The sequence below is a fragment of the Crocodylus siamensis genome, chromosome 2, assembly GCF_052110815.1.
Source record: "Crocodylus siamensis isolate JL-2025a chromosome 2, ASM5211081v1, whole genome shotgun sequence".
Lineage (NCBI taxonomy): Eukaryota > Metazoa > Chordata > Crocodylia > Crocodylidae > Crocodylus > Crocodylus siamensis.
The window spans coordinates 175,608,713-175,623,302 of NC_143396.1; the positions used below are offsets into that span (position 1 = coordinate 175,608,713).

General features: G+C 47.2%; 1 protein-coding gene across 1 annotated transcript in view; it reads left to right on the plus strand.

Annotated features, from left to right (window-relative positions):
• The window catches only part of LRRC56 (leucine rich repeat containing 56), a 121,016-nt gene extending 107,039 nt beyond the window's left edge, over positions 1-13,977 (plus strand). The window contains exons 11-13 of the mRNA XM_090034920.1: positions 1,362-1,555; positions 8,800-9,187; positions 12,485-13,977. Coding sequence (XP_089891046.1) covers positions 1,362-1,555; positions 8,800-9,187; positions 12,485-12,677 — 775 coding nt within the window. The 3' untranslated portion in view covers positions 12,678-13,977. The remainder of the gene's footprint in view (positions 1-1,361; positions 1,556-8,799; positions 9,188-12,484) is intronic.
• Positions 13,978-14,590: the final 613 nt, after the last annotated feature.

The window sequence follows — 14,590 nt, forward strand, 5'->3', positions numbered from 1 at the left end:
CCAGGAAAAAGGGAAAGTTCACTTCTTTATTTTTTTAACTGTATGTTTATCTAGATGCACCTATTCACATACACACATGCATGAACATGCATATGCTTGCACACACACATACCTTGTGTGTGTCTCTTCACAATACCCCTTTTAGTATATGGAGTGAAAATTTGAAAAATGCAACCAAACAGGTTATCATGGTTTTGGTTTTTTACTATATTTTGCTGACTGTGGGTTGTAAAACTATCCAGATCTCTTTTTATTTTGGGGTTCCCAAGCATTAACTAAGTGGTGCTGTGTCTAGGTTTTCAGCACTGCAGGAGAATGCTGACATTTGATAATGGGATGTATGTTATAGCCATGTTGGTCTAAGAAATAGAGGTAAACAAAACTCTTGGGTCAGAGGCAATTATCTTTGATTAGATCAACTAAATAGTAGCAAAAAAAATTCTTTCTTTGCAAGCTTGTAAATGTAAACTTCATTGCTAACCAAGAAAGAAGAATTTTTTACCTCCCTGTCTGATATCAGACACCTCCAGGGAAGAAGTCTGCCTAATCTGCACATCACAGAGCAATGCTATCACAAAAGGACTCTGAGGTACCCAGGGGAATAAACTTCCATCCTCTACCTTCCCTGTGCAAAATGAAGTGTCTTTTCTACCTAGGAGAAATTTTACAATCTTTGAATTCTCCTCAGCCTGAAGAAGGGTATCTGTACCTGAAAGCTTGCGGTGAAATTTTTTTTTTTTGCTATTATTTATTTGTTCTAATAAAAGATACTGCCTCTGACCCAAGAGCTTTGTTTATATCAACTTTTGATAATAGCACTTTTTGGTGATTTTTGATCTTATACACGTGGCTCCATGCTGATGGTGATTCCTTCACATTGAGCTTCACTAAGTGTCTTTCTTGGCTTTTGTGGGCAAGAGATCAGGTCTATTCATGTCTGAACCTGGCCCAGCATTCCTTGCACCAAAGGAAAAAATTGTTATACGGAGGTGACCACATGTCCCTGTGAGGCAATTGTTATCCTTGGGACAAAAATGCCTTTATTTCTGTATATTCACCTTTAATGGGCCTTCTGCTCTGGCAGGGGTAGCTTAAATCTCTCCCATTTCACTTGACTGACTGAAGGTTGGGTGAACCAGAAGCAATAAAGCCTGAGTGGATTGGGTGCATGATTCATGGGTATTGTTCATATTTTAATGCAAATTACATACCAAAGCAAGTAAACATAAAGCTACTTTGCCTGCATTTGTCTTCAAGCAGCTGTGACCCGTATGTGAACTGCTCTTAATGCTGTACACACATGTGCACACTTCTACATAGCTTTACAGTCAGCTCAAACTGTAGCACTTCACCTTTGTCAGGCGCCTACAAATCATTCAGACGGAGAAGGCCCCTCAGGTGCTGAAGATAACACACAGTGATGAGGAGGAGGAGGATGAATGCAGCCTGAGTGACAGCTGTGAGGATGAGTTGAGAGAGATTTGTGATGAGAACCTCACTGAAAGGATTTCACTGGATTCTTCCTGCCAGTCTCGTCTTTATCAGTCCTCCTCAGGTATTGGTCTCACCTTACTGTCTCCTTTTATAGGGAAGGGCTGATGTTATGAAATAGGCTCAGCTGTTGACCGGAATTCTGCCAGAAGCAGGGGCAGATCCAGGATTTGGTAAAGCAGCATGCAGGAGCAGCCATCTATGCAGCAGGGATGACTGTATCCTTGCTCCCAGGCTGCTCCCCACAACCCACCAGTGCAGGCAGACCACATTGGGGGAGCCTCTGGGGATTTTTTGAAGTTCCCAAAGTAGGTAAGCATTACTACCTTCCCTTCTGAGCTCACGCAGAGGCACACCCTCCCCACCTATTCCAGTTGCTGCTGCTTTCCCCACTGTTCTGGAGGTGGGGGTAACTTCAGAGATCCCCTTTTCACTGTAGCCAGGCTGCATGGGGGCTGGCCTTCACTGGAAACAGTTGCAGCAGCAGTAGGGAAGGGGGTGCGAGACTACTGCCTGATCTCCTCAGGAGCAAATCTGGGAAGCCACTGCTGCTGCTGTAGTTTCATAGTTTCTAGGGTCGGAAGAGACCTGAGTAGATCATCTAGTCTGACCCCCTGCCATGGCAGGAAAGAGTACTGGGGTCAAATGACCCCAGCAAGATGTTCATCTAACCTCCTCTTAAAAACCCCCAGGGTAGGAGCCTGCACCACTTCTCTTGGAAGCTGGTTCCAGATCCTAGCCGCCCTGACCATGAAGTAGCGCCTCCTGATATCTAGCCTAAATCTACCCTCTGCCAGCTTGTGACCGTTATTTCTGGTCACTCCTGGCAGTGCTCAGGGGAACAGGGACTGCCCCAATGCCTGCTGATCCCCCTGACTAGTTTATAACAGGCCACTAGGTCCCCCTCAGCCTTCTCTTGTGGAGGCTGAACAGGTTCAGGTCCCATAGCCTCTCCTCATAGGGCCTGCCCTGTTCTCCCCTGATCATGCGAGTGGCCCTCCTCTGGACCCTCTTGATGCTGTCCACATCCCTCCTGAATTGCGGTGCCCAGAACTGGACACAGTACTCCAGCTGCGGCCTGGCCAGTGCTGCATAGAGGGGGAGGATCACCTCTTTGGACCTGCTCGAGATGCATCTGTGGATGCATGACAAGGTACGGTTGGCCTTCCTGACTGCCTCCCCACACTGCCGGCCCATGTTCATCCTGGAGTCAGTGATGACTCCAAGATCCTTTTCCACCTCTGTGCTGACGAGGGGAGTTCCCCAACCAGTAGGTATGGTGCCGGTTGTTCTTCCCCAGGTGGATCACTTTGCACTTGTCCGTGTTGAATCCCATCCTATTCTCATCCACCCACCCCTGTAACCTGTCTAGGTCCAATTGTAGCCTGTTGCTTCCTTCTAGTGTGCCCAAATCCCCCCACATCTTAGTGTCATCATCAAATTTGAACAGGGTGCTTTTTACCCCCTCGTCCAAGTCACTGATGAAGATGTTGAACAGTGTGGGCCCGAGGACCGAGCCCTATGGAGCCCCACTGCCCACGTCCTTCCAGGTTGAGAAGGACCCATCCACCACCACTCCCTTGGTGCAGCCCTCCAGCCAGTTGGCGACCCATTTGACTGTGTGGGTGTCGACACCACAGTCCCCCAGTTTCTTAATGAGAACGGGGTGAGAGACAGTGTCAAAAGCCTTCCGGAAGTCCAGGAAGACTATATCCACTGCTACCCCTGCATCTAATGATTCGGTGATCTGATCGTAAAGGGCCAACAGGTTGGCCTGACAGGACCTGCCACTGATGAACCAGTGTTGGTTGCCCCTAAGGATGCAGTCCCCTGCTGGCCCCTTGTAGATGTGTGCCAGAATAATTTTCTCAAACAGCTTGCCTAGGATCGAGGTAAGACTAACTGGCCTATAGTTTCCCGGGTCCTCCTCCTTCCCCTTTTCGAAGATGGGAACCATGTTGGCCCTCTTCCAGTCCTCCGGCACCACACCAGAGCACCACAAGTGCTCGTAAAGCCGTGCCGGGGTCCTGCAATGACCTTGGCCAATTCCTTTAGAACTCTAGGGTGGAGATCGTCCGGACTGGCTGACCTGAATACATCCAGTCCCTCCAGAAGTTCCCTAACTAGTTCCTCACTAACCCTTGGCCCAGATGTGCCTCCCCCAGGGCCCGAGGGGGGCCCAGCAAGGAGGTGACTGTGCTGGTCCCTACTTAGGAAGACGGAGGCAAAGAAATCGTTAAACACGTTAGCTTTGTCATCTGGTGTGACGACCAAATTTCCCAACGTGTCCTGCAGGGGCCCCACATTACCTGGAGCCTTCTTTTTGCCCCCTTTGTATTTAAAGAAGGACTTCTTATTATCCTTAATCTGGGAAGCTAGCCCTAATTTCATCTCTGCCTTGGTCTTCCTGACTGCCCCCCTACATCCCCGAGCGACTGCAGTATAGTCATCCCTGGCGATGTCCCCTTCTTTCCATTGGGTGTACGTCTCCCTTTTAGCAAGCAGACATTCCCGGATGCTTTTGGTGAGCCATGGGGGCTTGTGTGCCTTCCTGCTCCCTTTGATCCTTGTTGGGATTACCTTCCTTTGGGCTTGGAGGATTGTCTCCTTAAGGAGCGACCACTCTCCTTGGACACCTGGCTTCCCTCCCCTCTGGGACCTCAATGCTTCCCCAACTATCCTCCTTAGTTCGTTGAAATTTTCCCTCCTGAAATCTAGGGCTGCTGCCTTGCTGCAGGCCTTTGCCACCTTGTGCCGGATGGTGAATTCCAGCAGGCGATGATCACTGTTGCCCAGGTGGTCGAGCACCCGCAGCCCCCTCACCAGGTCGTCACCCGTGGCCAGCACTAGGTCCAACAAGGTGTCTCCCCTGGTGGGGCTGTGCATCTCCTGGGTTAGATGGAGGTCCTGCACTCTGTCTAAGAACCTACGTGAGCAGTCAGACCTGGCTGACTGCTCTTCCCAGGAGATGTCTGGGAAGTTCAGGTCCCCCATGACTACCACATCCTTAGACTTCACTACCTCTGTGAGCTGACCTAAGAATTCCTGGTCAAGCTCTTCCCCTTGGTTGGGAGGTCTGTAGTAGACCCCCACCATTAAGTCTCTTTCCCCTCGACTGCCTTGTACTCTAACCCAAAGCACTTCAGAGTGCCCTCCCTCTGACTCCTTGCTAATTGACGAGGATGTGTATTCCTCCTTAATATAGAGTGCCACATCCTCCACCTCTCCTTCCTATCCTGTCCCTCCCATACAGCCTATAGCCCTTGACATTCACCGCCCAGTCATGCGTTGAGTCCCACCATGTTTCAGTGATCCCCACTGTGTCCGGGCTGGCGTCAGCTAGCAGGAGGGTGAGTTCCTCCTGCTTGTTTCCCATACTACGAGCGTTTGTGTAGGTGAGCCCAGCCTCAAAGCAGCTCTATTGGAGTTGGCAGGGTCAGCTCTGAAGCTTCCCCCACCCCCAGGACAGATTCTTTTCCATTTTGGAGACTTTTTTTAGTCCCCAGAACCTCCAGTTTGAAAGAGGGGTGCAGCTGCTGCACCCCCTCTGGATTTGCCCCCAAATAGAAGTATTGAGAACTACATTTTTTGAGATCCCACCTCCTATATTTCAGAGCAGTAGTTTGGAACAATCAGGGCAGAGACAGTCCCCAAAGCTTCTAGCTTTGTACATATAGGCCAAATTCCTAATTTGTGTAATTCAGTGGAACTTTGCTAACCTTGTCTTAGCTGATGATCTGTATCAGGAGAAGGACCTTGGGCCCTTGAATTGCCAAATGTGGTTGCCTTGTGTGGCTGAGTTGTGGCAAAGCACAGTGGGTCTAAAACATTGCTTTTCTGATTTAGTCACCTTCACACAGTTTGCATAGGTACAAATACTGAACTAGTGTAGGGCAATGTTAAACCAGGCCTAGTGAATTCTGATTAGGAAAGCAGCCAAAGACATGTATCTAGTGAATACCTCTGCTACACAGATACAAATCCAAAGACCTCATTGGAGTTACTTTAACGCTGAATCTTAGTATATTTATTTGATTTATGTCTTGCAGACTAAATCAGAAGTGTATAGCAAAAGCTTTCTCAAGTCCAAGCTCACTTCATCAGATGTTGAAGAAGTACCCTTAGGCTCATGAAAATTTATGCTATACATCTCTGACTTACTTGTAAGGTGTAAATCTACCCTGACTTCTGCCTGACTTCAGACTAACACAGCTAACTGTCTCTTTGATTTCTGTGGTACCCTCCCTGCAAAAAGGTACAGAACAGCTTACAATGAAAACAGGTAAAATTGAAATAAAATAATAAAACTGTTCCCCTTAACAGTACCCCGAACCTTAACCCTGCCTACCCAACTAAGGTCCTATGGTGCTTCTGCCAGGTGTCTAGGTTTGGGTTCTGACAGAGCAAGTTCCAGGGGTGAGGAGCAATTGCAGACTATGACCTTCCACATAACCTCACCAAATGAACTTGGCAGACAGATCATCCTTGCAGGAGCTTCCTCTTGACTGACCCTAGGGATTGTGATGGAATAAAAGGGAGACGGTAGTGCTTAGGTATGCAGGGCCCAGACCGTTTTATAAGTAAAAAATTCAGCACCTTGAATTTTGCTCAAAAGCCAGTGGAGACCCTAGAGCACAAGAGTAATGTGTTCCTGGTGACCCACCCCTACCAAAAAGCAAGCTGTGCATTCTACAGAAATTGCAGCCTTCAGACAGGGATGCCCTTCAAGACTATATATAGCCCACTGCAGTAGTCTAACTTCGAGGTTACAAAAGCATGGACAATGATGGCCAGCTGTGTTATTGAAAAGCATCCAGAATCCCAAGTGACAACCTTCCTGTGTACATACTCACCAACAGCAGACAGTCATGCTAGCACAGGGCATTATCATAGTGGGGATGGCAACTACAGAAACACGCGTCACAGACAATGAGTGAGGAGCACTATTTTGGTGCATTTCACACCCACAATGCACTGCACAAAGCAGCTGACTGCGTGCTTCCACAATACCGACTGTCTAAGAGTGAATTTACCTCACATATAACCAATTTTTGGTGTAAAAAGGGTCACTGCATAAGAGTGAATTCACACAAGCAGAACCTGCATAAAGCGAGGGGAAACCTGTACTTGGAAATAAACATTGCACTTTATTATCATTTAAAAAAATAGAAATCCAATTCTTCCAGTCCTGTGTATAATCGAGAGAGAGAATTCTAAAACCCTCACAGGGCTCTGACAATAGGAAACAGGCTGCTTCGTTCAACCCAGTTTTCATCCCGCACCTGGTTTTGTTAAGGAAACCTGTTTCTTCGCTTTTCCTCTTTGTTTTTAATATACAATTGCGAGAACATCAAAGTACACCAAGAGCTTGACCAAGGGGATTTTGAAAGTGAATAAGTTGGTATATGTGTTCATGGCAAGGGATGTAAAAGACAATAAAAAGGGATTATACAAGTAAGGTAGAAGGGACCAAGAAAAGTGTAGGTCCCTTGCTGACTGCAGAAGGCACTCTACTTATGGATGATGCAGAGAAGACTGAAGTATTTAAGGCTTTTTTTATTTCAGTCTTCACAAATAAGGTCAGCCACCAGATGATGAGTGCAGCTGGCAGCAAAGATAGAAAAGGAGACAAGCAGCCTAGAGTAGTGGAAAAACAGTGTAGGGATTATTTAGATAAGTGAGATGCTTTCAAGTTGGCAGGACCAGATGGGACAAACCATAAAGTATTGAAGGAATTGACAGAGATAATTTCAGATGCATTTTCTATCCTCTTTGAGAACTTGTGGAAGTCAGGTGAGGTCCCAGATGACTGGAAAAGGGCAAATATGGTGCCCATCATTAAGAAAGGGAAGGAGGAGGATCCAGAGAATTACAGACTAGTCAGCCTGACCTTGATACCTGGAAAGACCATGGAGCAGCTCATCAAGAAATCTATTTTTTAGCACCTGGAGGAGAATAAGAGGATTAGGAACAGCCAGCATGGATGCACTAAGAGCAAGTCATGCCTGAACAACTTTATTTCCTTCTCCTTTATGGAATCAGGGCCCTACACTTTACAGGGAAAAATCCCATCAACTGTAATGAAATGCCATCTGGAACATTGTTCCTATGTGCAAGTGTTTGAGCAGTCAGAGCCTCTGACTACCAGGTTTAAAAGACTTGCAGTTCAGAAGTTATTTTGGTCACCCAATTTGAGCCAAGGCTCAAAAGGCTTTGAAAGAAGCCAAGTACATTACTGCTCTCAAAAAGAAGCAAAGGGTACATTAACGTCAGATACTTTAAATCAAACAGTGTGATGCAAATTGTTCAATACAAGCTTTACATCAGAGTCATCTAAGAGGCAAAGTAAGCTGACTCCTGACAGGACGTGTCAAGCTGTGTTTCTGCTGTGGAGCTGTGTGATGCAGCTCCTCTTTCAATTCTTTTGATTGTATGCCCTTAGCCTGAACCTTCTGCATCTGCCACTTAGGTACAGTTCATTTTTTTTTTTTTTATAGTCATTAGCAACCAGATCTCTGCTATATATAGAACGTTTCTAGGGACAAACATACACACGCATGCTGTTGTGTATATACATCAGCAGTAGGATTCAGTGGGTGCATCTACACGTTCATTAATGCACTGTAGTTATGGCTTATTGTTTACCTGTAATTACAGGCACTAACTTAATGTGCCCTAATCAGCGCTCCTGCACATTGGCACCAGCGCATGCTTTTTTTGTGATGTTATTGCACAATAGACTAATTCTGCTGTGCATTAGCACATTAGTACAGGTTTTGGCTGCTGCACTAATGTACAGTAGAATTAGTCTACTGCAACTTTAGCATTTTATGTGTATACACCCAGTATTCTCCTTCCATGTAGGTAGGTGGCACCTGAGGGTTATCTGGATTAAATCACAAATTGCAAAAAGAGTATCCGGTGGGCAACTTGATTTGTCTTTTTTAGCAGGAAAATGTTTTTAACAGCTAAGCACTTCCTTTTATTCTCATGTTGATCTTGGAAATTTGTTTCTACACTTCTCTGGTAAAAATAAAAACCCACAGCTCTGCTGTTTTCTTATGCCTTGCACTTCACTGGGTTGGAGCCCATCCTCAGAAGGGCAAAGAGCCTTCTGTTTTCATTGGCCATAAGGGGAAGTGAAAGCACCCATTCCACAATACAAGGCTTGTTGAAGTCAGCAGGAGTCTTCCCGTTGAAGTCAGCAGGAGTCTTCCCGTTGAAGTCAGCAGTGATTTGTCTGGTCCTTTAGGAGTTAAGTGATCTACCCATACCTGTCAATCAGTGTGCTTTCCCACTGTGTTTCAGATTCATTACACGCTCTGGAAAGTGGGCTGCCATCCAGGTTGAACTTCTGCCTAGTGCCCTCACCTCCCAAGTGTCCTTCTCCTGCCTCCATGCAGGGCCTGGATGCCAAACCCTCTGAAGTTAGGGACATCCGAGTCCGGCGCCTGAAAATTCTCGATCCAAAAGAGCAAGTGCAGGTGATGCAGCGCTGCCTGTCGAGGGCTAGCTCAGAGACAGCAGCCCAGCTGGTGGGTGAGCAGCTTGCGGGTCTGAGTGACTGCAGCACCCCTTCTGCATGTGAATCATCAACAGCAAGAGCAGAAGGGAGGCACAACACTGACAAGAGGGCCAGCTGCCAGCCCAGGAGGCCTGTTTCAGGACCAGCAGCTGTCGGATCAACAATTGTCAGGTACATATGTCAGGCAGCTTTCTATACAGGACTTCCAGTAAAAATAGAAAGGACTTCACTTAGGAAGGAAGAGCTTGTCCTGTTGTCTCCATGTCATATTTCACTGTAGTCTGAACTCCTAGCAGGGGGGATGTAGGATATGTTCTATGCTGCTCTCCTTGTTGGTGGGTGAACTGATGTTTGCTCACACTGTTAATGTCAGGAATCTTAGAAATAACCACTCGTGATGTTGGGCACATTAGACGCACATTTTCCCCGTGAAATTTATATCAGTTCACTTTAAAAGTGAAGGAGTTCTTTTTTATTGTGGACATTAAGTAGGTATATGTTATGGAAGCAAAGTATGGTTATTATTGGAACCTTTTATTATAATAATTAGCACCTGAAGAACTGAAACTGGAGTCACTTGTAGTGAAAACATTCTGATTTTCAAATAAGGTTGTAGTCCTAGATGTGCTCATAATGCCCCCTGGTGGCCTTTCTGCACTTGCCAACGTGGTTCCCCTTGGAGCCCTCCCCCTGTTACTGATCCACCATGCCTTGATATTATTAATGGCTGATGAAAGGAAGGCTGATCCCTCAGCTTCCCAAGCCTGCTGTTACTCTTATGATCATGAGTGTTCATGGTCATTGCCATGGGCGGGCAATTATTTTGGGCAGAGGGCCGCTTACTGAGTTTCGGCAAGCCATCAAGGGCCACATGACAGGTAGCCCAGGTCAGATTAATATTAATTTTCTAAATTTTTTAGGGGCCCCACATGCCAGATAGAATGGCCTGGCAAGCCGTATCTAGCCCTGGGCCGCATTTTGCCCTCCTGCCTTGAGGGCTAGTTTGTGGGCTCCATTGTCCCCAGCACTCACTCCCAAGCCTTGCAGGTGATTTGCTGACTTATGCCCGTCGTGGACTACCAGCCTGATGCTCTGCCCTCTGTTAGGTCCCAGGCACTGGAGTAGTTCTCCTTGGACACTAGACCCTCCTGGTCCCCCCCACAGGCACCGAACTCTTGTATTCCTAGTCTTCTCTAGGCACCAAGCTCTCTTGGTCTCCCCCAGACACCAGACTATCTCTCAAGTACTTAGTTGTATTTTTGGGCTCAAACTCTCTGTCTGTGAACCTCAGCCCTATCCCTTCCAAGGCCTGCCCTGACCCCACACTGCATCCCTCAAGGGGCTCAGGCTCTCTGCCTCTGGGCTCCAGGCCATATATCCTTTTGGCCCCTTACTCTGTCTCTCTCGCTGGGCCAGTAGGGACCTCCATTAACCATACCTCCGCTTCCGTCCCTTTCACTATCACCAGGTCATTTACCAGCAACGCCCTTGGGCCATACTTTTGTCCCCAGGCCCATCTCGTCCAAACCCTGGCCTGCTTCTCTTGAGTGCTTGGCCCCTGGCCCCTCTGCTCCCAGGCCTATCTGTCCCAAGGCCTGGCTAGACCTCCTTGAGTGCTGGGCTCTGTGCTGCTTATCCAGAGTCCTGCTGCAGCCTTGCTACCAGGAGCTCCTCTCCCAGTGGTGCTCAGGCCAGCGTAGGCCCTGGACTATGCGTCTCAGTCCCTGCCCCTTCCTAGTCAGCTGACTCCCTAATCAGCCCCTGTGCCATGCCTGCAGGCTGCTTCACAGGCACAAGCTCTCTCTCAAAGTGACAGGTGCACCAAGTGCCCTGTCACAAACGTGATGACCAGGGATCTGGTTTTCCATTTCCCATGGGAAAAGGGAAAAACACATTGGTTTTCCCTTTTACACAAGAAAAACACAGACTTTTCGTTTTAACAGAGGAACACATGGATTTTGCTCTTTTGCAAAGGGCTTTCTACGGGCTGGCAGAGTTCCAGCCTGCAGGGGGCTGAGGGCTGAGGGGATTGGGAAGAGGGCAGTTGGGCAGGGGGATTGGAGCAAAGATCCATTTTGTATGGCCTCTGGCAGGTGCTACATCTAATGTGTTAATGGAGCAATAAATTGTAACATGCCACACATATAAGCAATTTATGACCTGATAACAAGCTCAAAAATGGTGATCCAGCCTCAGAGATGTTACTTGTTACCTTTTACAGCTTGCTTGTTACTGTGCTTTAATATGAATATGTGGCATGTGACACATAGGGTGGTAAGTGTTTGGCACATACTCCAGCATCCCACTCTTTCCTCACCCTTCCTTCCTGCAGGGGGGACTCTCTATGATCCATACTGAATTCTACTGCCCCAGGGTGCCTCAGTGGGAGATGTCATGGCTCAGCCCCCTCCTCCCTCTCCCCAACCAGCCTTCAAGTCCACTTCTTTGAGAAGCCCTTTAGCACCTCTTCCCTGTGAAAGCCAGAGTTTAAACAAACACTCAACATAACTTGCTTTACTTGCACATAATAGGAATCTCAGAGAGGGGGAGAGAATTTCTTTGGAAAACTGTGGGGAAGACAGATGGGGAAAAAGGAAAAATATGTACACAGAAGCACCTTGTAAGGCATCCTGGAAGAGCTGGAGCTCTGCCACTCCCCGCATCCTTTACACAGGGCTCCTTACAGCCAGGGATCAAGGCAGCAGCTCCTTTACCTTGGGAGAGCTCAACTGGGGAGCTACAGCTCACTTCTCATTAGCAGTGCAGCTGAAGGGTGTGTGTGGGGAGTGACAGTCCCTGCCAGCAGCTCTCCAACTCCCCTTGCTGCTGTGTGCTGGTAGAGCAAGTTCCTGGGATGTTTTTTGCTCTCTAGATAACTTGCTCTGGGAATATGAAGCATGTCACGTGGAGCATCAGTTTCTACTAAGCAACATTCCCTGTTGCTTGATGGAAGTTACATCTTCCAGGGTTCCATTAAGCAGACAGGGATAAAACGGCATGTGTGAGAAGGAGCAGGGTCAACACTAAGCAAAAAAAACCCCCCAACAAAACAAAATGGGGAATGAGTGTTATACTGTGAGCTGACCAATCTTGTGAGGGTTGAGTACCAGTGTAAACATTTCTGTACAGTCTTTCATCCTAGTGTAGACTACAGACATCTACAGAATCTATTTGGGATGGTCTAGGAACAGCGCATCCTGCATTTGTCTGGGGTATTGGACTAGATGACCCTCAAGGTCCTTTTCCTAAGATTCTCTGCATATTGACAGGTAGTCTGGTGTCCTCAAAACACACTAAGGTTAGCAGTATGTCTGCCTTAGAGATTTGTCTTGTGCCAAACTTCCCAAGTCACCAAGTACTGGACATTTTTGGTTAAGTTCTCAAGGAAATCCAGCCTGATTGCACTGTTTCCTCATATCAGCTTGCACCATCTCACAATAGGGATTTTTTTCTCTTAATTTCCTTTAGGCCCATTGTGGACAAGAGTCCATCCAAAGTGATCACCCCTCACCAGCCTGTGGTCCGCTCATCCACAAAAACCCCAGAGAGGTTTGGGCTGAAGAATGCTGTTCATCCTCTGACTGCCCGGGCTGCGCTGCAGAGGTTGCCAAGCAAACCCAGTGTCTCCCTGGCAGCTCCACACCAGACTCCAGAGTCGTAGCAAACATCCCATGTAGCCACATCTGTCAGAGCCTGTCTGATAAGACCACAGCACTCAGCAGGTGCTGGTGTTCCTCATGCTTAATACCAGCAGTGCAGAGGCTGTATTCAGACTTCTCCTGAGAGCTGATTGCATTGCTAGAGCGGTCAAACAGAGCACTTTGCTAATGGAAGATTGGCTTCAATGAAGGCTACAACTGGTTAGAAACTTTTTCTTTGAAAGAACACCCTCTAATCAACAATACATCCACCCCTTATTAAACCAAAAGCAACTGATTTGTACAGCCTGTGTGCATGGAAATGAAACAAGACTTAGCTTCTTGGTAGTGATGCCCAACTATGATGGGAGAGTCTGCAGTGATGCTGTGTGAGGCAGGGTTTGGAGTTTGCAGGCCCCTGGACTCAAGGAGTGAGGAAGAAGTGCCATAAGGTCCTCCATGTTCACTCACATGGTCAGCCTGAAGTCCCATAAACAGGCCTGTTACACATAATACTTAAGTTAATTAACTGAGGGGACATGACATGAAGATGTGCTAAAAATGACTGCATTGCAAATGAGCAGGTGTGTTCCATATATTCCAGGGAAGGGAGAATCCAGCTTGTGGGAAGATGATGTGATTTTTATAGCTAACTTCTGTTCCCCATTGGCCTGTATGAGTTCAGTCTGTTTGCAATCATTCCTTGTTCCCATTGAGTATGGGAAAGAATACTAAGAATGTGCCGCACTGGAACTTTAACTCATCAGCCTGTCCTCTCTCTGCTCTGCAGCAACACTCAGCACTGATCTTCTATGGATAGGCATCACATGTCTGACTTTTGCTAGTGCTGATGACCTCTGGAAGCTGGTTTTGTTGTGTTCAAGTGGCTCCCAGCCAAACTCTTTGTCTCCCTGGTGTTTTAGAGAGAATGAGTGATAAGCAAATGAATATTCAGAATCAATTGTTCCCCTCCTTTTCATTCAGATCAATTACATTTTCCAAATTCAAAGACTGAATTACTTTAAATGATTCACCAGCAAAGCTGAGCCAGGTAGGGAAGGAGCTTTTCTTGTTTTTCACAGACTATTTGTTTTAGATTGGAGTGAGATATAGAACACTGAGCTGGTTTAGGTGACCGCAAACTGTGATGTAGGTATGTACAACTATGGTGCAGAACCTTAATGATGCCAAGTGTTCCAATGTCAAGCATCATAAAACCTTGTCTTTTTTAGTTGCAAAGTCATATGTTACAGATATTTTCTGGAAAGCAGTGTATAATACATGAATTATGCAATTATTGTGTAGTTTAATGCCTTTATCTTGCTGGCCTGTCTAGAGCAAAATATACTATACAGTCCAAACCCTATTATGTAGGTCCTCCTACATAATAGCTGTAAGGTAGAAGCCATGTCCCTGTTCTTACAGTGAGCACAAGAGAAAATCATCTGCCATTTACATTAAGGACTGAGTGACAAGTAGTTCCTTGAAATGATATAAGTACAGGAGAGATTTCCAGTCAGTTCTTGCCCAACAAATTGCTTGTATAATTAAACGGGCTTCTAGAATTGACTGTATGCCAGTGGCACTGATCATGGGGAAGAAAAACAGCCTGATCCAATGGAATAGAACAGGGGTGCTCAACCTCTGGCCCAGGGGCCAGGTCCAGCCCACAGTGCTGGCCTGTGTACTGGTATTTGGCAGTGGGAGAGCTGTGCCACTACTCCCCTGGTGCCGAATCTACAGACCTGTGGGGACCCCTGGGCCATGTATGTTGGATCTGGAGCCTAGTCCCAGTGTGCAGGGCGAGGCAAGGGTGGTGCCAGGGTCCTATCCTAGTGTGGGGGGCAGAAGCAGGCAGTGTTGGATCCCCAGGACCCAATCCTGGCACACCAAGGGTGGTAGAGGCAGTGTCAGCCCCCACCCTGGACCCAATCCC